A 22,993-nucleotide genomic window follows, 5' to 3' on the forward strand; every position below is an offset into this window, starting at 1 on the left:
CTAGTCTACCTTTTTAGCAGAGAGAGTGAGGGAATGGGGAAAGCCGTCAGGAGAGGCCTCGATCAGAGCCTACCACAAGCAGGTGCTCCATAAATGTGTTAAATTAAGGTCGAACCCACCGTTGTCTTCCACGAAATCCCTTGCAAATCCTCAAGTCCTGAATGTGGCGGTACACGGTGCACATATCCTTGCCACGTATGCCTTATTCCTATTGGGAATTCTGCCCCCAATCCTCTTCCAACGTTACTGGCTGTAAATTCTGGACACGGGTCACGGCTCTCGGGAGAGAACCGACGGAGCGCGCAACAGCTCACACGGCCCAGCGCAGCCTCTCGGCAGGCGCAGGCCACGCGCCGATCACGCCCCCGCCCACGCGCCGCTGGGCCGGCGCATGCGCACGCTGGCGGCGGATGTACCGCGGACTCCCGCCCCGAGGGAGCGAGGGGAGGGGCCGGAAGCAACTCTACGCTTCCCGGTTGCTAAGAGACGGGGCTTCCACAAGCCAGACCGAGGTTCTCCGGCTTCTTTTCCTCCCTTTTTCTGCTTCAGCGTCACCGAATCCGGCTACCATGTCGGACCCAGAAGCTGAGAGCTTGCGAAGCACCTTTCCCTCTTACATGGCGGAGGGCGAGCGGCTGTATCTGTGCGGAGAGTTCTCTAAAGCCGCCCATAGCTTCAGCAACGTGAGTTGGGCTCTGAACCTACCAGTCACCCATCACCACTTCTGATTGCTGGTAACACTGAGGTCCCCGTGGTGCCTGGAGGACCCTTTTGTTTCTATTATTCATTTGTTCCTGATTGACGCACTGCTGTCAACTTCTGTCACTGCCTCGCCATTTTCTACCATTTCCCACTTGCCTTCTGCCTGTTAGTAACCGTTCTCTACATTAACAGTGACTTCTCCTTTTTTTACTGAAATGTCGTGTGATTGACTGGCCTCTTCCCACAGAGCAGCCTTAATTTCCCGTCATTGGCTGGGAAATGGGCTTGGAGGCTGCATGCACAAGTGGTGAAATCTCAAGCACACAGTTGCTCACAGAAGATGGCCAGTAAATAACATTATTATATATAATCTTAGTACCAATTGCTCAACCCCACCCTATGGGGATTGGGTGCTGTTTTAGGATATTAGGCACACTGCTGCTAAGTGCAGTACAGCCCTATGAGGGAGGTTCTGTTATTACTCCATTTTATAGATGAGGAAACTGATATAGAAGTTGAGTACATGGCGGAGATCACTGAACTGGCAAGAGAAGGTTTTCAAACCCAGGCACTCAGATTCCAGTGCTGAGGTGCTAACCACCATACTTACTCCCTCACAAGTAAGCTAGTAGAGGTTCTTTTTTTAAAAAGATTTATTTATTTATTTATTTTAGAGAAAGAGAGAGAGAGAGAGTGCACACAGGGGCTGGGGGTGGAGGAGGGGCAAAGGGAGAGACAGTCCCAAGCAGATTCCAGCCTGAGTGTGGAGCCCCACTTGGGGCTCCATCTCAAGACCCTGAGATCACGATCTGAGCTGAAATCAAGAGTCGGTCGCTCAACCAACTACACCAACCCAGGTGCCCCCAGCTGTTAGATGTTCTTACCACAATTTCTTTCACAACGTATAGCCCACTTCTTTTTTTTTTTTTTTAAGATATTTTTATTTATTGGACACAAAGAGACAGTGAGAGAGGGAACACAAGCAGGGGGAGTGGGAGAGGGAGAAGCAGGCTCTCCTCTGAGCAGGGAGCCCGCTGCAGGGCTCGATCCCAGGACCCTGGGATCATGACCTCAGCCGAAGGCAGACACTTAAAGACTGAGCCACCCAGGCACCCCTCTTTTCCTATTTTAAAGAGTTATTTATTTACTTATTTTGAGGGAGAGAGAGAGAGTGCACACATGCATGTGGGCGGGAGAGGGGCAGAGGGAGAGGGAGAAGCAGAAGGAGGGAAGCAGACTCCCGCTAAGTGCAGAGCTCTACCTGGGGCTTCATCTCTCAACCCCGAGATCATAACCTGAGCTGAAATCAAGAGGCAGACGCCTAACTGACTGAGCCACCCCGGTGCCCCTCCAATGATGATTTCAAACAGAAGAGAGGACACGGGGAGCAGGAGAAATGTTCCATTCCCACTCTATTGCCCAAATCACAGTTTCAGTTTTGCTAGCATTTTCATCTTGATCTCCTGAAATAGTGATTTGTTCATTTGTTCTCAGTAAGCTATGTAAAAAGAGAGAGCTAGGGGAATGGATGACTCAAGTTACAGATGTCCTAAAACCTATTTCATTAGCCTTCAGAATGCTTAGCCTCTGAAATGTATTTTGAGTGTTTGTTATACAGCCATTTGAGGTTTGTGGTTGAATTTGGTATGCACTAAAAATCTTAAGCTTCTATTGCCTGAGAAGACTGGAGGAATCCCAGACATTTGGGGGAAATTCAGTATATTATATCCACAGAGTGGTATATTCACACATTTCCACCAATGGCTTTCACAATAGCTAGTGATTTGACCTTGTTCGAGATGAGCTACATGCAGCCTATTAGTGGACTGAGCAAAGATCGATGTTGTGCTGCTTTTGGTTTGAAAAGATCCAGAGACCTGTTTGCTGGCCTGAGGAGTCCCCTTGAAATGCTGGCAGGACGGTTTGGGATGCTCTTTCTGGTCAGGCTTCTACCTTGTGCTGCCTGGTGCCTGTCAACCTGGGTGGTTCCTTTCTTAGGCTCTTCACCTTCAGAATGGAGATAAGAACTGCCTGGTTGCTCGATCCAAGTGCTTCCTGAAGATGGGAGAGCTGGAGAAGTCCCTGAAGGATGCTGAGGCTTCACTCCAGGGTGACCTGACTTTCTGCAAGGTGACTCAATCTGGCTTTCACCACTGCCATTGCCTGTCGCAGCCTCTGATGAGAAGAAGCTGAAGAAGCAGCCAGACTGCCTAGGGTTTGATGCCTTTTTCTCTCCCTAGGTCACTTACCTAGCTACCTGCCCCTGTGTCCCAACCTTGATCCTCAACCCAGGACCCTCTGCTCCACCACACCTAAGTCCTGTAAGGCCTTGTCTGCCACCTCAATTTGACTTCCTCTCATTTCAGGGGATTTTACAAAAGGCTGAGACCCTGTACACCATGGGAGACTTTGAGTTTGCCCTGGTGTTCTATCATCGAGGCTACAAGCTGCGGCCTGACCGAGAATTCAAAGTTGGAATTCAGAAAGCTCAGGAAGCCATCAACAACTCAGTGGGAAGTGAGTGACCATCGGACCTATGCCCTTATCCTGGGAGGCTCTTGGAATCTTTGGGCTTGGAGGTGCAATGAGTGAGCAGCTACCACCAGGCCTGCAGGGAGTCTCATGCTTGGATTTGGTTGCTGCTGATTTTGTTGAAGATTAGGAACTAATCTGTCTACCCAGAGGACCAGCCCCTGATCCACTGTGCTCAGCTCTGCAACTTCTGGTTCTCCTCTAAGCCAGATGCAAAAGCTATTCACATTAGGCCTGTCTTTGGCCTGGTTTTATAGGATAGAATGAGGTCCTGAGCCTAGCCTTCCCTAGTTCCTGGCTTCCTCTCTTACTATGAATGCACCAAGGACTGGCCTTACCCATTGGCTTAGTGGCAGGGGGATAAGGGAGGAGAGCAAGAGTTTGCCACTGTGGGTGGCAGAGTGATGGAGAGCTCTCCTAGTGCTCAGGGACTGCCTTTGGAAATCTGGCTGCCATGGCCTTGGGATATCAGGGGCTGCCTACCTATAGGAGAGTGTTATTCCAAATATCCTGTACCATCAACCTGCTGGACTGGCTCAGAGACAGCTTTGCCACAACCTCTACCACCCTCTGCCAAAGGCAGAGATTTCTCCGTAAAAATATGTGATAGGTCATGCTTGAGGGCCTGGCACACCTGAGCCCCAGGCTCTTTCCTTGCAGGTCCTTCTTCAATTAAGCTAGAGAACAAAGGGGACCTCTCCTTCTTAAGCAAGCAAGCTGAGGTAAGGGCCTTGGTTCTGATATCACATCCCTCCCAAGGAAGTGCCCACATATGCCTGAGGTCTCGGTGGCCCTCTAACCTGGGGACAGTAAGCTCCTGCCCATCATGGGCAGCCGTGGGATTCTGCCCCAGCTCCAGAGGGGTCTTGGGAATCTAGCTGTTCCCAGACCAGACACACTCCATGGTTCTAGACCCACAGAAAGGTCTTGGAGGAGATGTCTGGGATCACAGACTCTGGGACCATGTCTGGGTACTCTGTGCTCCTTGTTGAAGCTCTATTGGGTATTGCTCCATCTTCCCAGAGTATGAAAGCCCAGCAGAAGCCTCATCCTGTGAGACAACTCTTACATCACCCCAAGAGGGAGTCCAAGCGGAAGGGCTCACTCAAGAGTGAGAAGATTGTCCGCCAGCTCCTGGGCGAGCTCTACGTGGATAAGGAGTATCTGGAGAAGCTCCTATTGGATGAAGGTTTCAGATACTTTGTTTGCAACAGGGAACTTGGGGCAAAGGAAATCTGGAACAGGTGCTTAATACATGAGCTGGAGACAGAGCCTGTCATGTAACATTAGCCTATGGACAGGATTTCCTAGTATTCTCATTTACAGATGAGAAAACTCAAGTGCAGAAAGATTAAGTAACTCACCAAAGGTTACATTTCAGTAAACAGTGACATGGCTCTTGGGTTTGAATCTAGGATGTCCAATTTCAGAACCAGTGCCCTTAGCCCTATGGCACCCCTGGGAGGGAACCCTAGAGATTGAGGTTCCTTTATCACCTAGGTCCCTGGAGGGGCATCCCCTGAGCCTTCAATTTGTAGAAAGGGCAAAGGAATCCAGCTGGGACATGCTAGAAGGGGAATCCTATGATACTAGTACTAGAATGTTCTGAAATCTCACCTGGTCTAATCCCTCCTTTTATAGATAAGGAAAGAGAGACTTTGAATGGGCAGCAACTTGTCCAAGATGACAAGCAAGTTCGTGGTGAAGTCGACCCCAGAGGCCGGCCTACTAACCTCCAGGCTAACGCTCTACCTACTATACTGTGCTGGCAGTGGCAAGAAGTAGGGCAGAGCCTTGAAATGAAATGGGAGGGTGGGAGTATTGCCATTAGCTGATAAGCCTAAGCAGGATTCATCCTTGAATCAAATGCCTTTTCTCCAGAACTGCCTTCCTGAGGCTATCTGCAGGACTCCCTGCAGGTCTGGGTCTCAGGAGCATCTTCCCTGCTGGCACTTCTCTGTCTGGGGCCTGAACACTTCCCTCCAGAGGAGCTTCTGTGGAGGAAGGGGTGGCCTGAAAATTACCCCACAAGGCCTTGCAGTTTTGCTACCAGCTCTAACCTGTGGTCAGGCAGGCGGGCAGAGCTTGGGCACACTCTTCCAGCTCCCTGCTGGCCCTGGCCCACTTGGCACCTGGGGAATCCCTTGGCACTGGCAACCGGGGCCAGGCTGTGCATTCACACTCAGTCTTCTCAGCGGACACAACCTGAAATCAGGGGGCCCGAGGGTTGCGGTCCTTTCAGGCAGCTATTTGCCAGCGGCCCCCTCGGCTAGTTCCTTGTATCCTTGCCATAAAAGGCCTGTGCATGAACTTCTACACCACGGCAGCACCTGAAAGAGGGGCTCCGGCCTCACCTGGGTCCACATAGAGCCACCCTGCTACCTATGTGCTCTTGCTTTTCCCAGCTCAAAGCAGAGCTCCCCACAGGGGACCCCACAGCAGGAATCCCCAGCCAAGAGGAGGTGGCTCCCTTAGACGCCGGTTCTAGTCGGTTTCTCCTCACACCATTCTTCCCAGACCTGATCAAAGGCACCATTAAGCATGGCCTGACTGTGGAGGACCTCATCATGACAGGCATCAACTACCTGGACACCCGCAGTAACTTCTGGAGGCAGCAGAAGCCCATCTATGCCAGGGAGCGGGACCGGAAGCTGATGCAAGAGAAATGGCTACGGGACCGCAAGCGCCGTCCCTCACAGACAGCCCATTATATCCTCAAGAGCCTCGAGGACATCGACATGTGTGGGTGGTGTTCTCCGAAGGGCGAGGCCTTGGCCAGGTGGTGGGAGAGCACCAGAGGGGCCCGAGGTTTCGGGCCTGTGGATCATATCTGGGGGGAGGCGGGTTCTCCCATCAGCCTGAGGAGACTGCTCCCACCTCCCTGTCCCCCGTTTCCCTTCCTAGTGCTGAGCAGTGGCAGTGCTGATGGCAGCCTTCAGAAAGCTGAGAAAGTGCTGAAGAAAGTGCTGGAATGGAACAAAGAGGAGGTGCCCAACAAGGACGAGCTGGTTGGAAACTTGTACAGCTGCATAGGGAATGCCCAGATTGAGCTGGGGCAGATGGTCGCAGCCCTGCAGAGCCACAGAAAGGACTTGGAGATCGCCAAGGAATAGTGAGTGCCCAGGGAAGGCTGAGCGGCTGGGGCCTGTGGGCCTATGGATGAGCGGGGCGGGGGCTGCACATCAGCCTTTTTCCGGGGCTGCTGGTGGGTGAGCTCCCAGGACCGAGGCTAAGAGGCAGACCTAGACTGTCAGCTTTTTTGCCCCAAAGAGGAAGGCAGCGGCCCAAAACGCCAAAAAGCTCCCAGACGTTGGATTCTGAGGGGATAGGTCTATACTTAAAACAAGCACAGGTCAACCCCAGACCCACCAGCGGCTGCTAGCCTCGGGGAGCAGATACAAGGGTCCTCTCCCTGCAGATGTAAAACAAAAAGTGACATAGCTAAGAATGGTAATTGTGGGAAGTGTCACGAAGGACATGTACAGAACACAGCGCTATGAGAAGTATACTCCAGGAGGATTTCACTGGGCATTGGGGAACACAGTCTGTGGGAGGGCCCTTAAGCAGGCAGGAGGAAGCTCAAAGCCAGAGAGCACAGAGTATTGCCAGGGGAAGAGTGGCCAAGGGGAAGCCAGACCAAATGGCAGCGGTCAGATCAAGCCCGGCCTCGGATACTATGCTGCTGACCGAGAACATGGGCTCCAGAGTCGGACTGACCTGGCCTTCGGAATTGTACCCCGCAGCTGCTGGACTTTGGGCAAGGCACTTCACCTCTCCCAGCCAGGTCTCTTCCGTCCGGTGTGCATAACAGTAGCCCCTTCCTGAGAGGGCAGAAGGGAGAGGACAGGCCGAAGTCCAGGCAAAGATCTCAGGACAGTGCCGGGTTATCCATAATAATATGAATACCGACTATCCGCTCTTCCCCAGACTCGAAGGTCCCTCTGAAAGGTACCATCACTTTCTGGGCCTCCTGCTTCTAACCTTTGGAGTCCTCCACGACTTTCTCCTGCTCACTTTCCACTTGCCCCACAATCCGAACCTCTCCTTACCTCCCATCATCCTATTTCCACTCACAGGTCAGGTCTTGGCTCTCCCTGCCTCCAGCTGTTCCCACGCACCACCTCCTGAGACCTGCGTTTTATCCAGCAGTTCTTTCCCGGCTGACACACAGGCCTTGGCCCCTCGTTGCCTGCAGGTTAAAATCACATGCCTTCACCTGGCACCTTCACCTTCAAGGCCTCCTCTGAATGCACTTCCACACAGCCCTCCCATGTCACTCCTCCATTTGGGTCAAACTGTATTTCTTTTTCTTTTTTAAGATTTTTTTTTTTTTTATGGGATGCCTGGGTGGCTCAGTCATTAAGTGTCTGCCTTTGGCTCAGGTCATGATCCCAGGGTCCTGGGATCGAGCCCCGCATCGGGCTCCCTGCTCAGCGGGAAGCCTGCTTCTCGCTCTGACCCTCCCCCTGCTTGCATTACCTCTTTTGCTGTCTCTCTCTCAAATAAAAAAATAAATGATCTTTTAAAAAAATAAGATTTTATTTATTTAAGAGAGAGAGAGAAAGCATGAGTTTGGGGGAGGAGAAGGGAAAGGAAAGGGAGGGGGAAAGAATCTCAAGCAGACTCCACACTGAGTGCAGAGCCTGATGTGGGGCTCAGTCTCACGACCCCAAGATCATGACCTAAGCTGAAATCAAGAGTCAGACGCTTAACAGACTGAGCCACCCAGGCGCCCTCAAACCGTGTTTCTTAACCCCCACCCCACCGCCCTGCTCCTGCCCTCTCCTCACTCACCTGAGCCCCACGTGCTATTCATTCCCAGTTCATTTCTCACTGGCCTTTGCCATGCTGAGCAGAAGTATCTCGTATTGGCCATTCTGGAACTAGAAAACAAGCAAAAGCTTTGGAGACAAAGCTGACTTTGATTCCTGGCTTTGATACTCAGAAGCTGTGTGGATTTTATTAAGTTGCTTGTCTTCTCAGTTTGCTCATCTCTAATGAAGGTATATTAATACTGATTCATAGAGATTATGAGGATTAAATAAGATATGTATGCACAGTACCATGGATCCAACCATCTCCCGTGCCCTAAAGACTCACTTATAATCTTAACTTCTCAGCAGACCTCCCTCATGAGCCCCAGGCCTGCATATCCAACTGATTCCAAGGCATTTCCATTTGGATGTCCCACAGGAACCCCAAATTTAACATGTCCTAAGTGGAATCCCTTATCTTCCTCCCAAACCTCTTGCTCCAGGGTTCCCTATCTGTGAGGATGGCACTATTATTGGCCACTCAGTCCCCAAGAAGGAGCCTGGGCAGCTTCCCAGACCCCTCCCTCCCTGCTCACGCCCAGCCAGCCTACATGTTGTCTGGGCCTCCTCCTTCCTGTCTCCATGGTGCTTTTCTGTTTCCCTCCCATGGCTCAGTCCAGACCCTTCTCACTTCTGCCTAATTCCTCTGACCTGGGTTTCCTGCCGCCCAGCTGGCCCTCCTGTGCAGAAAAGTCCAGTGGTAGGACTGGGATAAAGTTCCAGCTCCCAGTTCTGTTCAGCTCGGGCTGCCCTTCCTGACCTGACTTCTCCTGGCCCCAGTGGACCCAATTCTGTCCAGGCCGTTGGGCATCCTGTGCCCCCGCCAACACCTTGTGGCTCTGCTCCTGCAGGCCCTAAACAGGACTCCCTTCTCTTTCTTCATCAACTCCCCCCTTCCCGTCCTTCACAATTGTAAATATGTCTCTCTTCAGGAAAGTTCCAAGTGTCCCCCGGGTGATTTAGAAATCCCCGCCCCCTTGGTGCTCCCTCTCTACACTCTATGTGGATCCTGGCTCCCCTGTTAGACTTCGGATTTTGGAAGGGACTATCTTTTTTTTTTTTTTAAAGATTTTATTTATTTATTTGAGAGAGAGAGAATGAGAGAGAGCACGAGAGGGGGGAGGGTCAGAGGGAGAAGCAGACTCCCCGCCGAGCAGGGAGCCTGATGCGGGACTCGATCCAGGGACTCCAGGATCATGACCTGAGCCGAAGGCAGTCGCTTAACCAACTGAGCCACCCAGGCGCCCAGGAAGGGACTATCTTATATCACTTTCTCTTCCCAGCACCTTCCGCGTAGTGGGCATATGATAAATGCATGCCAAGTGGCTAAATAAACAGAGGTGTTCCTTAGACAATGTCCCTTTTTACCACCCACAAACGGGCCTCAGGTCTTGTTTGTTCAGGTACTCCCTCATCCTAATCAGCCATGCCCCCCATCAGCCTCCCACCTCCAAAGCCTGCTAGCCCTCAAGGCACAGATCAAACCCCAGCTTGTCTCAGCAGCGTCTCCAGTGGCCCCTGCCCTCATTTTTTCCTCCAGATACTCTAGATGATTTGATTGCATGCTTTCTCATTGCTATTGTTACTTCTTATTACATAGTATTATGAATAAATTAACATATTACAACTTATTCATTCATTCATCACACTATAAGAGAGCGCCCACTCTAGAAGGGGAGGTCCATCAGACATGCTGTCAGAGCAGTGGGTGCACAGTATGGCCGTAGGTCCAAGGAGAGAGGCAGGGGGGAGCACTGCTGGGAGCTGAGGGGGTTTCAGAAATGACAGGTCAGCCAAGTGGACGAGGGGGAGGGAGAAGGGCACCCTAGGCAGAGAGAAGTGGCAGGGATGGGAGATGCAGGGCAAGCGGCAAGACCTGTGGGGAGTGGCAGTCTGGGTCCCATGCTGGGGAGGACTGAGGACAGAGGAGGAGTCTGGTTTTACACAAGTACTAGTGTTAGTGTTGTACTTGGTCTGGAACTCTGGGACACCGAGAGCAGAACTTGGAAGTCTCCCCCGACCCCCACCTCCCAGCACCACACTCCGCTCATTTACCTGGGGCCATGTTGACATGTGTCCTTCTGGCCCCTTTTCAATGTATTTACCTACATATTTATATACATATGCACATACCTAGGATTCTTTTTTTTAAATTTTTTTATTGTTATGTTAATCCCCATACATTACATCATTAGTTTTAGATGTAGTGTTCCATGATTCATTGTTTGTGCCTAACACCCAGTGCTCCATGCAGAACGTGCCCTCCTCAATACCCATCACCAGGCTAACCCATCCTCCCACCCCCCTCCCCTCTAGAACCCTCAGTTTGTTTTTCAGAGTCCATCGTCTCTCATGGTTCCTCTACCCCTCCGATTTCCCCCCCTTCATTCTTCCTCTCCCGCTATCTTCTTCTTTTTTTTTTCTTAACATATATTGCATTATTTGTTTCAGAGGTACAGATCTGAGATTCAACAGTCTTGCACAATTCACAGCGCTTACCAGAGCACATACTCTCCCCAGTGTCTATCACCCAGTCACCCCATCCCTCCCACCCCACCCCCCACTCCAGCAACCCTCAGTTTGTTTCCTGAGATTAAGAATTCCTCATATCAGTGAGGTCATATGATACATGTCTTTCTCTGTTTGACTTATTTCGCTCAGCATAATACCCTCCAGTTCCATCCACGTCGTTGCAAATGGCAAGATCTCATTCCTTTTGATGGCTGCATAATATTCCATTCATACCTAGGATTCTTAAAAGCAATTTACTTTTATGATTTTTAAGAAGCATATCTTGGAAAGGGTCTCACTCTTTAAATGACTCCAGAGAAAAAGAATTTCAGCGTGCATAGTAATTTCTTTAGCTACATCCCTGTGGGACACTCAGGCTGTTCCCCTTTTACCATCAAGCACAGCAACATTTGCGTGCGTGTTTCTGTGGGAAGAGGACTGGCTTGATGAGATGTGCATGTTTGAAAGGCAGGTTCGGCCACGGTGGGGGGAGAATGAGTCCAAGGAGCAAAGTTTCATGGGACATAGTAGCCCTCTGGATGGCAGGGTCTTGAGGGATGAGGAGGAGGGAGAGAGTGGGAGGAGATGCTGGGGGGTGGGGTGGAGCATTGGGGGACAGTTTTCTTCTTTTATTTTTTGGGGAAGAATTTTTTAACAGATCAGTGTTCATGTGGTGGTAATGGTAAAGGACCGACATAAGTGAGCAAATTGTCGTTTTCTTTATGAAAATATCTTAATCTCATGGGCGCGTGGGTGGCTCAGTTGGTTAAGCATCTGTCTTTGGCTCAGGTCATGATCTCAGGGTCCTGGGATTGAGCCCCGCATCAGGCTCCCTGCTCAGCAGGGAGTCTGCTTCTCCCTCTCCCTCTGCCACCCCCCCCTGCTCGTGCTCTCTCCTCTCTCTCTCTCTCTCTCAAATAAATAAATAAAATCTTTAAAAGAAAAAAAGAAAATACCTTAATCTCTTTTCTGTTGTTACAGAAATACTGTAAACAATTTAAACAATATGGATAAATGGGTAGTTTCCCTCATGCTCTTGTTTCCCTTGGATAATCATTGTTAATAGCTAGACCTACATCCTCTCTACTTCTAAAAGTGCCCATTTTGGGGGGTGCCTGCCTGGCTCAGTCAGTGGAGCACGCAACTCTTGATCTTAGGGTTGTGAGTTCGAGCCCCACATTGGGGGTAGAGATTGCTTGAAAATAAATTCTATAAAGAAATGCCCCCTTTTTATTCCTTCACTTCTTTTTTGGTGAGTTAAAACAAAACAAGTTCATTTTTTTAAAAAGAGTTTATTTATTCATTTGAGAGAGAGAGCGAGCAAGAGGGGGTAGGAAGAGGGAGAAGAGAGAGACAGAGAATCCCAGGCAGACTCCGCACTGAGCGCGGAGCTTGATGCGGGGCTCAGTCTCACAACCCTGAGATCATGACCTGAGCCGAAACGAAGAGTCAGACGCTTAACTGCCTGCGCCACCCAGAGGCCCCACATTCATTCTCTTGTAGTTCTGAAGGTTAGACGTCTGAAGGCATTCTCACTGGGCCAGAACCAAGGTGTTGGCAAGGCCGTCTTCCCTCCACAGGCTCCGGGGAGAATCTGTTTCCAGCCTTTTCCACCTTCTAGACTCGCACTCAGTGCACTGCGCGCCTCCTGTGTGGCCCCTTCCTCCATTGTCAGGCCAGGAACACAGCATCGTGCCTCGGGGCTGCATATTTATTTTTAGCACAAACGGGGCAACAGTCATAGTATACACTCCTGGAATCTGACTTTTTAACTTCATGTGTCAGGGACTTTTTTTATACACAAAAATTGTCAGTGCCGGGGCCCCGGTGTAGGTTGTTTCTAATGATTATTATTCTTGTCACATTATCTTCTCCAGATAAATTCCTAGAAGGGGAATTGCTGCATCAAAGGGACATGTGTGTAAACTCTTGAGTGATTGCTCTCTGGAAAGGTTCCCATGGCGTTCATTCATGCCACAGGGCATGAGAGGACCTACGTACCACAGCCATGCCTCCTGGGCATCATCCCTCCAACCGGACTGGACGCCCAGTCCCTGAGCCATGATGCTGTGTTCCTGGCCTGACAATGGGCCTCTGTCTGCTTCTCTTCAATTACCACAGTGCTGAGAATGGCCAATTTCTTTTCCTTTCTTCCTTTCTCTCTTTCTTTGTTTTTTAAAGTAGGCTCCACACCTGACATGGAGCCCAACATGGGGTTTGAACTCATGACCCTGAGATCAAGACCTGAGCTGAGGGACGCCTGGGTGGCTCAGTTGGTTAAGCGTCTGACTCTTGGTTTTGGCTCAGGTCATGATCTCATGTGTTACGGGATTGAGCCCCGTGTCTGGCTCCTCGCTCAGCGGGGAGTCTGCTTGAAAGGTTCTCTGCCTCTGTCCCTCCCCGCCCCAAGTAAATAAATAAATAAATAAATTTATTTATTTGAGAGAGAAAGAGAGAGCACAAGCAGGGGCGCAGGGAGGGGCAGAGGGAGAGGGAGAAGCAGACTCCCCTCTGAGCAGGAAGCTCGATGCGGGGCTTGATCCTAGGAACCTGGGATCATGACCTGAGCAGAAGGTCAGGCTTCTGCTTAACCAACTGAGCCACCCAGGCACCCCAATAAATAAATCTTAAAAAAAAAACAAACAACACAAAAAGACCTGAGCTGAGATCAAGACTTGCACGCTTAACCAACTGAGCCACCCAGGTGCCCCTAGGATGGCCAATTTCTAGTGAACAACAAATCCTGCTTCTTCCCCACAGTGACCTTCCTGATGCTAAGTCAAGAGCCCTTGACAACATTGGCAGGGTTTTTGCCAGAGTTGGGAAATTCCAGCAAGCCATTGACACGTGAGTAACCCCAGACTGCCCCTTCCCCACCCTAGGGCCAGGACTTCCCACCCTCACACCGGACTCCCAGCCTGGGGCCCAGATGACAGGCAAAGAGGCATCAGAAGACCTGAGTTTGGCTCAGGTCTTGGCTCTGCCAAGTGACCACGGGCTAGCCACTTTGTCAACTCTGAGGCTCATCTGTTAAGTGGATTGACTAGAATCAGCATCTGCTCACAAGTTCCCAGTGACAGGAATCTCCTGGAGCACAGGTACATGAATTACTGGGGTCTCTGCCCTGAAATTCTGATTCTACAGGTCTGGGTTGGAGCCCAGGAACCTGGGGTTTTTTTGTTGTTGTTTTTTTTGTTTTAAGATTTTATTTATTTATTTGAGAGAGAGGAGCTTGAGCACAAGTGGAGGGAGGATTAGAGGGAGAGGGAGAAGCAGACTCCCCGCTGAGCAGGGAGCCCAACAACACAGGACTCCATCCCAGGAGTCTGGATCCAATTAGACTCATTTGCTGGGACCCTTCTGCTCCACATCTCTTGGTTTCCTGAATGACCCCTGGTGTCTATGTGCCAAAAGACATACGAGTTTGAGAGTTCACCCACCTGTTTGTATCTTTTTATAAGAAAATGTTTTGTAGGGGCACCTGGGTGGCTCAGGTCATGGTCCCAGCGTTCTGGGATCAAGCCTCCCATCGGGTTCCCTACTCAGTGGGGAGTCTGCTTCTCCCTCTGCCCATCCCTGTGCTCATGCTTTCTCTCTCTCTCTCTCTCAAATAAATAAAAAAAAATCTTTAAAAAAGAATGTTTTGTAGTAAATTTGTGCTTATTGTTAAAATATTAATTTGGGAAATGCAGAACAGTAGCAGGAAAATTGTCTTTCCTCCCGAAGATGATGACTAGGTCTAATCCTAATCTTCCTTTATTGATATCTCGTTTTTTTTTTTATTATTCTAATCTTTTCTGTGTGGATTTTGTCTTCTATATACTTAATGATACTCTTCAATGTTATTTTTATGTTATTTGAAATGCAAGTTTACAAACATGATTTTCAATTGTCGTATCAGTTCTATCTGTAAATGTACCAAAATAGCTTTGACCGTTTTAAAATGTCTTCACGCTTACTGGTTACACCCCTGAGTCCGACAGAACTGGTAGTTGGAGAATGAGTTCTGCTCGGCCTCCTATGGCTGAGTATAGGGTTTGAGTGGAAAGAACTGACCTTGGTTCTTCACATTCCCAGGTGGGAGGAGAAGATCCCTCTGGCAAAAACCACCCTGGAGAAGACCTGGTTGTTCCACGAGATCGGCCGCTGCTACTTGGAGCTGGACCAGGCCTGGCAGGCCCAGCATTATGGTGAGAAGTCCCAGCAGTGTGCTGAGGAAGAAGGGGACATCGAGTGGCAGCTGAATGCCAGCGTTCTGGTGGCTCAGGCACAAGGTATGGGCACGGAGAGAGGACCACCCGAGCTGCCAGGCCGGGGCTGGGGACCTTTGGCATCCCAGTGTGTCCCTGGCCAGATGAATGTGGACTCTGAGAGTGGAGGACAAAGCCCTCCATTTTGACCTGCGTGTGGTAAGTGCCGCCTTTAAGCTAAGCTCAGTGAGAGCGTGGGGCACCCCCGAAGCTCCCACTGAGGAGCTCAGCTGCAGATCAGCCCAGCATCATGTCATCATCAAAACAGCGCCACTTCCTCTGGCCTTGGTACCCTTTGAGTGTGCATTCTTGCACTTAATCACCATGTGAGCCACTAACGAAGGCATTGTCCTCCTTTCACAGATGGGGAAACTGAGGCACTGCATGGTTCAGCTGACTGCCCCAGGTCCCACGAGAGACGTTTTCAGAGTGATGGAGATGTTCTTTTTTTTTTTTTTTTAAGATTTTATTTATTTATTTGACAGAGAGAGAGCATAAGCGGGGAGAGTGGGTGAGGGAGAAGCAGGCTCCCTGCAGAGCAGGGAGTCCAATGTGGGGTTCAATCTCAGGAGCCTGGGATGATGACCTGAGCCGGAGGCAGATGCTTAACCAATTGAGCCACCCAGGTGCTTGATGGAGATGTTCTAAAACTGTGTTGTGGAGATCATTGTACAATTCCATAAAGTTACTGAAAGTCATTGAACTGTATACCCACAAATGGTGCATTTTATAATATCTAAATTACACCTCAATAAAGTTGTAAAAAATAACCCAGCAAGGGGCATGGGTGAGCAAGAATAGATGAAAGAGGGTTGGTGGTATTTTGATAATTGTTGAAGCTGGGTGATGAGTCATAGGGGCTCACTGTACTCCATCTACATTTGTATATATTTGAAATATTTCATAATACAAAGTTAGAAAGGAAATGGCTGGAGGTCACAGGTTAGTAAGCAATGAGGCTGGGACTAAGCCTTGTCCCCTGCCCCCTGGGGGTGCAGTGGACCCCCAGTGAGGGAGGCGATGTGGCAGGGGCTGTGGTCAAGGGCATCATCATTTTTTTTTAATATTTTATTTATTTATTTGACACAGAGAGAGAGAGAGAGTACAAGCAGGGAGAGTAGCAGAGGGAGAGGGAGAAGCAGGCTCTCCACTGGAGGAAGGAGTCCGACATGGGACTCAATCCCAGGGCCCTGGGATCATGACCTGAGCTGAAGGCAGACGCTCAACGGACTGAGCCACCCAGGTGCCCCAAGGGCATCATCATTCATTATTCTTAACACAAATACTTTCTGGGCACCTTCGAGGCACCAAGCGGGGTATACAGCAGGGATAACCATTGATAACCATGTCCTGCTTTCATGTCTGAGGAAGTCACTTTGAAGCAGAAACCTTAAGGATGAGAGGGCACCAACTATTCTAAAAGCTGAGGACAGGACTTTCCAGCCAAAGGAACAGCATGTAGAAGGTGGGGAGGAATTTAGCGGATTTAAGAAGCTGAGGGAGACCAGTGTCAGCTGGGCCCCTGGGGGCCCAGGAAGTCTGGATGGGGGAAGGTGATGAGGGGCCAGATCCGCAGGGCCTCATGGGCTTCATTACAAATCAGAGATTCTTCCTTAAAAGCACAGGTAGAGACAACTACTGGAAGCTTTAAACTGGGGGAAGGCGTGAGTACTGGAGCTTTTCCTAGAACTCTTTCCTGTTCTCAGGAGGGCATAGTATAAGCTGAAGGGAAAATGCGATGTACCCCTCAAGGGTCGATGTCCTCAGTCTACTCCTTTTTTTTTAAAAGATTTATTTATTGGGGCGCCTGGGTGGTGCAGTCAGTTAAGCGTCTGACTCTTGGTTTCAGCTCAGGTCCTGATCTCAGGGGCGTGAGGCGGAGCCCCATGTCCAGCTCTGCACTCAGCATGAAATCTGCTAAAGTTTCTCTCTCCCTCTCCCTCTGCCCCTTCCTGCTGTGCGTGCACACTCGCTATAAAATCAATCAATCAATCAATCTTTAAAAAAGAGAGACATTTATTTATTTATTTTAGAGGGGGCGGGGAGAAACTTAGCAGATTCCATGCTGAGTGCAGAGCCAGACACAGGGCTCGATGTCACGCCCCTGAGGTCAGGAGCTGAGCTGAAACCAAGAGTCAGACGCTTAACCGACTGCACCATCCAGGCGCCCCTCCTCAGTCAACTCTTGAGAACTTACTTGGCCCCGAGGGCCCCTGGAGAGCCAGCCAGTCATGGCTGCTCTCAGTTTCCCCACTCTGGGATGGAAAAATCAAATGCAGCCGCCTGGAGCCACTGGGTTCTAGAGACCGCACAGCCTCGCAGGCAGAGCTTGGGCTCTGGGCCCTCCTGGCTCAGAAACCTTGGGCGGTCAGTCAGTCAGGCAACAGTGAGATCCCAGGTGCAGCACTAACCAGCTGGGTGAGTGAGCTCAGACAGCAGCCGCTTCCTCTTGGGGTTCAGACTGTTCCCGTGTGGGGGCTGGACTCCAGCTGCTGGCCCGTGAGTCACAGCCAACCCTTTGATATCTCTGTTGGTGTTCACAACATGTTAGGGCAATTTGAATGAACAATTTTAAAATATGGGTTTCCAGGGGCGCCTGGGTGGCTCAGTCGGTTAAGAATCCGACTCTTTTTCTTAGCTCAGGCTTGAGCTCAGGGTTGTGAGTTGAAGCCCTGATACTGGGCTCCACACATGTGGGGCCTACTTAAAAAAAAAAAAAAAAAAAAAAAATTATATATATATATATATATATGGATTTCCACTTCTGGAACAATCGTACGTTGGGGCAAGATGGAATTGTCCCCCTGCCCTGGAGACACAGGATGTGTGCACAGGCCCTACCCCAGACCCTTCTTTCCTCTCTGACCTCTCTGAATGGCCTGCTATCCAAGACTCAGGTTCCTAGGTGCTTGTCCTTAGTGGTGAGCTGGCCCAGGAATGCGATGGAAAGCGTGGTGATGGGCAGCTCAGTGACGCTGCCTGAGGCCTGGGGCTTCTAACTGACCCTGGGAGGGGCCGGGCAGCCACGTTGTCCAACACGCAGTGTCACGACCTACCTGTGCTATGCCCCCTTTCTGCTCTCCAGTCAAGCTGAGAGACTTCGAGTCGGCCGTGAGCAACTTTGAGAAGGCCCTGGAGAGAGCGAAGCTGGTGCACAACAACGAGGCGCAGCAGGCCATCATGAGCGTGAGCTGCCCACCCCCTGGGCCCTGGCTGCGGGGAGGGCGTGGGTGGGTCCTCAGCCTCTCAGCCAGCCAGAGCCCGGGGATTTATTACCCACCCAATGCAGGCCGCATTCTAGGCGGGGTAGTGGCTTTCAAACGCGCGCTGATGCTCTCAGTTTATACAGCAATCCAATACACCTATTTTTATTTGAAATAAACAATAGGAACGAAAGTTTAACAAAGCATATTTACCTTTACTATGTATGCTATTTCCTATTACATTCTCCTTTTTCCTTTTGCTAAAGTTTCCATTTCCTTTTCTTTTGTTTAATGCTGGTTGAAACTTCAACTGATTTTAGGGCTTGCCTTTTGGAAAATGCTGCCTCCTCCAGGAGACAACAAGAAATACGGTGTGACTGCCTCACTCACACGCCTAGAGAGGCGCCACACTGCTCAGCCAGGCAGCCCGCCACATGCCGCCAGTTAGACTCAAATGAATTAAAAGTAAATCAAATTTAAAATTCAAGTTTCTCAGTCACACAGCCACATTTCAAGTGCTCAATAGCCGCATGTCGCTTGTGGGTTCCAGAGAGTGTAAGATCGAGAGGATTGTCATGGTGGCAGAAATTTCTGTTGGATAGTGCGGGCGTAGACCATAAGGGTCAGGAGGCAGAAACCAGAGGCGAAGCCAGAGGAGGCCTGCAGGTGCTTCAGACTTGCCACCGCCCCCGGAGCCGCTCCAGGCAGATGTCCCCCCTCAGTAGGGTCAGTGCCCTGACCTCAAAGATGCCCAGGCAGTTTGCAGGAGTCCCCTGGCCTCCCCACCTCCCACTTCCCCCCCAGGCTGCCCCACGTTGAAATTCCAGAGCTTCCTACCCCAGTAAGGACCCCAGTAAGCATCTACTGGCATGAATTAAGCAGGGCCCTTGTCCTTGGGGAGCTGGCCCCTGTGGTTAAGAGAAGCCAGACATAATAACAAGGGGCACGAGGGGCATGGCCTCGGGGACCAGACTGAAGGTTCAGCAGGTACTCGGGAAAGGGAGCAGGGACCCTGGGAAGTGGCAGCCAAGGATGCTCTGGTTGGAGGTGGGCCTCCTGCTGGGGGCTTCGAAGGACCACAGAAGGGTTCGGCCAGGCTGAGAAGGGGCAAGAGCACTGAAGGAACTGGAGGCCATGGGCACTGAGGGGTCTGTGGGAGGCAGAAAAGAGCCCCTGGGCCTGGATGCGAGGGCTGGCTCACAATGGCAGAAGGAGTAGGGCCAAAGGACCCCAGACAGTCGGTGGACCAGCTGGGACTTGAAGGGCTGGGAATAGCTGAGGAGCAACCTGATCTACTCGGATTTTTAGGGTGTGAGCTCATGGTTTGTGAGGACCCTGGTGAGGCCACCCCTTTCCTGTCATGGTGGGGAAGTCGCCCCCGAGAGATTCCACTGTTGGCAGTCTGTGCTCTCCCGTCACCCGTCCCAGGGTGGCTTAGGCCTGCCACACTGCTGTCTTCTTCCTCTGTAGAGGGGTTAGCTCCCCAAACGTGCACCTTGCCCTCCAGAGGAAGAGCGCTCCTTCCCTGAAGCCCTGTTGCTGCCCCTCCACTCGCACGCACTGTCTCTCGCCCTTAATGCCCTTCTGCAGGGTCGCTCTGCAGCCGGAGAGGGACAGCTCCACAGTTCAACCCAGTAAATAGTTGCTGGCCACGGGCTGACTCTGAGCTGCCCAGTCCAAAGGGGACAGCTGTGGTCCTGGCCCGTAGGAAGCTTGCTGTCAGCAGGAAGGTTAAGACAAAAACCCCTTGTTCCTGACCAGGGCGACAGGGATGAGGGGACCCAGGGTGAGAGTGCCCCACTGGACGAGACAGGGCTGGGTATTCCCATCAAGGGGGGTCTGGAGTCGCCTTGAAGCCTGGGCAGGGTTTTGAAAATGAGAGGCAAAGAGAGAAGGCCCCACGGCCTTGGTGACCCCTCGTGAGACCAGGTCCCCGCCACCTCACCCTCCCGGACCGACAGCTCCGGGCAGGAAGATCAACACTCCATAAGCACGTCCAGGCCCCTTGCTCTCTGTGGATGGTTCCTGAGTGCTTACTGCAGCTCTGCCTGGAACTACATACGCACAGGCTGAGCCCCAGGCCGCCAGGGAACCTGTAGACACCCCAGGAGCCCCTCTCAAGACAGGCCAGCACCCCAGTCCCACCCGGCATTGTGCTTCCAAGTCCCCTCCATGGCTTGCTGCCTTGCTGAGTGCTTAGGGGCTTCACTGTCTCTATATTGGCTGGAGCCAAAAGAAGCTTCTGGTAAAGAGGTCAAAATGAGCAGACAAGAGACAACTCTGAAATACATACCGAAGCCCAAGGGAGCTGAAGTCCGAGTTACCTGCAGTCATGTATCACCTCCCACTTAGTGTGGCTAATTCCGGGTCCGTAAGTCTAAATTAACCCCGGGCAGGAGTCTGTGCAGAAGCCCAGGGAAAATGGAGGGCGGCAAGGCTGGTGCAGAGTCCTGCCTTCTGGAGTTGGGACTCGGGTGATGAAAGGGAAGGTGTGGGTGCCAACAGGGGCTAAGAGAGGTCACCAGCTCCTCTCCACCCACAGGCCTTGGATGATGCCAACAAGGGCATCATCGAAGAGCTGAAGAAAACAGACTACAGGGAGACGCTGAGAGAAAAGAGAGAGAGAGGTGAGTGCCAGGAGGTAGCGCCAGGGTCCCCGTCTGCGCTCTCCAGCAGCTCTTCCAGTCCCGGGGTTGGGTTCCCTGGGGCAGGAGAAGGAGGTCCAGCCCGTGCCCACTGCCCTGAGAGCCCACTCCTGTATTTCTCCATCTCCAGGTATTAGTTAAGCACTTGTCATGCACTGGGAAAGTGTGGGATTTGGGAGAGACAGAGGTTCGGCCCCTGCCCCAGAAGAGCCCACAGCCCAGGGGCAAAGCCAGGAGATTTGAGCTGTCAGCAGAGGGGCTCCTGCGTGTGTGCGGGAAGCAGCAGGAGCGAAGACATGGGGGCGGGGGGGGGCACAGGATGACAGTTCTACTCAGCTTCTGCCTGCCCCGCTGTGGTCTATCACCCTGGCAGCGCGGCGGTGACCCCTCCGGGCACCCAGGCACAGGGGGAGATGGGGTGTGAGGTTTCTGGGTGCCCCAGCAGCCAGATGACAGCCCTTTATTATGCAGCGCCCGCCATGTGGTGGCTGGGTCTCCTCAGGGAGGGCATCTGCCTCTGCTCCCACAGGCCCTTAGAGCTGCTCTCGGGAGCCACCGGGGCAAGAGAAGCTCCTAGCGGCCTCCCATCCCCTTGGCAGGCTACGTGCCGGGGCGGCCCTGCGGCCCGCGGCAGCTGCCGGGCACTTCGCCCCCGGACCGGCAGGCGGCAGCATTGCCCAGGTCTTCACGGCCACGCAGCGGCCTCTTCCCTGCTAGGAACCTTGGGCCCCGGCAGGCATCTTAGAGACCAGGGGCTTCCAGGAAGAGAGTATGGGGGAGACTCAGGAGGGCACTGTGACTTTTCTCTGTAGCTCATAAAAACATGGAGCAAGGGTCCTTTTGATCATAAAAATATCTCTCCAGCTGAACTTCCTGCTAACAGTCTGCTCATATTTTGATAGGGAACCTCCCAGTAAATGATGAATGTGCTTCCCAGGGACAAAGAATAATGCAGAATGAGGATGCTGGAGAAAAGAACCCCTGTCGTTTCCCAGCACCTGTGTTATTTCTCGTAGGGAAAGGGAGTGTGCTCTGAGAGCAGACTGTTCTGGGTTCAAATTCTGGCCCTGCCATTTATTTACTGGCAGCGCGACCACTGGCTGTGATTTCTCCGTCATCAGTCTCAGGTCCTTTGACGACGAACTCCAATCACTGACACCGTGCCATGAATTCCATGACAACTGCGTGACATCACCTCTGCAGCCTGCTGGATGCCTGGAACAGGGCTGGTGTTCAGGAAACAGTGACCCGCTGTCTCTCAGAAGCACAGGCCCCCAGGGGCTGAGATGCCCCCAGGCCCAGAGATGGACAAACTTTTACTTTTCTTCCCTCCTTTCTCTTATTTTTCAGAAGAGGCCGCTGAATTGGAAACCTTGAGGGCGGCGGCAGCAGGGAAGGAGAAGGAAAGCACGAGAAGAGGGAGAGACGAGCCTGAGAAGGTGATGAAGCACTGGGAGCGAGAGCCAGCTGACAGTGAGAAAGAGACAGAAGATGAGTTGTCTCAGGAAACTCTGAGGGTCGCAGCGAGTGGACAAGAAGAAAACAGGCAGAGAGAAGTAGGGGAAGCCAGCTCCTTCAGAACAAGGCTGGGAGCCACAGGGCAAGACTCAGGAGATGTTGCCAAGAGAGTCTCCAGAGACCTGGGCACAGAAAGCGAAGGAGAGGAGGACGGGAAACCGTTAGAAGTGGGCAGAATGGAATCAAGAGAAATTTACAGGAGGCCTTCAGAGCTGGACCAGAAACCCTCGGCAGAATTAAGCAGAAGGGAATCGGAAGGACTGGAGAGTCAAGTTTCAGAAGACAACAGAAGAGAGTCAGAAGAAATAGGGAAAACAGAACTGGGAGAAACAGCAGAAGCGACAAAGGCAGAAAATGGTGAAAACGTGGAAGAAGGTGAAAAAGAAGATGAATGAAGCAGCAGGCATCAGGACCAGGGGCCTCGGGGATCTTATTCAACTGGACTTGAAATTTCAGGCTGAGATTTTTCTTTCATAGGAGAACACGTGGACTGGGCTCCTCCACAGGTTGCCTCTGCCTCTCTGTTACTGTTTTCCTTTCAATAGATATCTTTCACTCTTACAAACCCCGAGTCTGTCATTTTGCCTCCCTGCTCACCCACAAGAGCCTTAGAGAATGAGGACCCGACTCGGGGTACCACTCTCCAAGCAGAACGCTGACCTTACCCTGGCCAGGTGACAAACACAGACTCCAAGCAAGGCCTGATCCAGAGTGTGATCAAGGTGGGAAATGTGCTCCTCTCCCCTGGGCCTGTCCAGGGACCTCATGGAAGAAATGATAGGGGTGCTAAGCAGAAAGCATTTCAGAATGGTGAAGAA

At 51.5% G+C, this 22,993-nt stretch overlaps 1 protein-coding gene across 2 annotated transcripts; it reads left to right on the top strand.

The window, feature by feature from the left end:
- The first annotated feature begins 440 nt into the window (after nucleotides 1–440).
- On the top strand, nucleotides 441–22,725 carry TTC25 (tetratricopeptide repeat domain 25). Of its 2 annotated transcripts, XM_032396626.1 has the most exons (12): nucleotides 441–683; nucleotides 2,701–2,832; nucleotides 3,069–3,219; nucleotides 3,895–3,956; nucleotides 4,258–4,423; nucleotides 5,752–5,976; nucleotides 6,139–6,346; nucleotides 13,320–13,406; nucleotides 14,637–14,833; nucleotides 17,895–17,995; nucleotides 20,555–20,639; nucleotides 22,008–22,725. In XM_032396626.1, exons 1-12 carry the CDS (start codon nucleotides 570–572, stop codon nucleotides 22,568–22,570), a joined length of 2,091 nt encoding a protein of 696 aa, XP_032252517.1. In that variant the 5' UTR covers nucleotides 441–569; the 3' UTR covers nucleotides 22,571–22,725. The 2 variants fall into 2 exon arrangements, with proteins under 2 accessions (XP_032252517.1, XP_032252516.1); XM_032396625.1 differs by having other exon boundaries at nucleotides 5,752–6,346.
- Nucleotides 22,726–22,993: the final 268 nt, after the last annotated feature.

Source organism: Phoca vitulina, unplaced genomic scaffold (assembly GCF_004348235.1).
Source record: "Phoca vitulina isolate PV1807 unplaced genomic scaffold, GSC_HSeal_1.0 scaffold92, whole genome shotgun sequence".
NCBI lineage: Eukaryota > Metazoa > Chordata > Mammalia > Carnivora > Phocidae > Phoca > Phoca vitulina.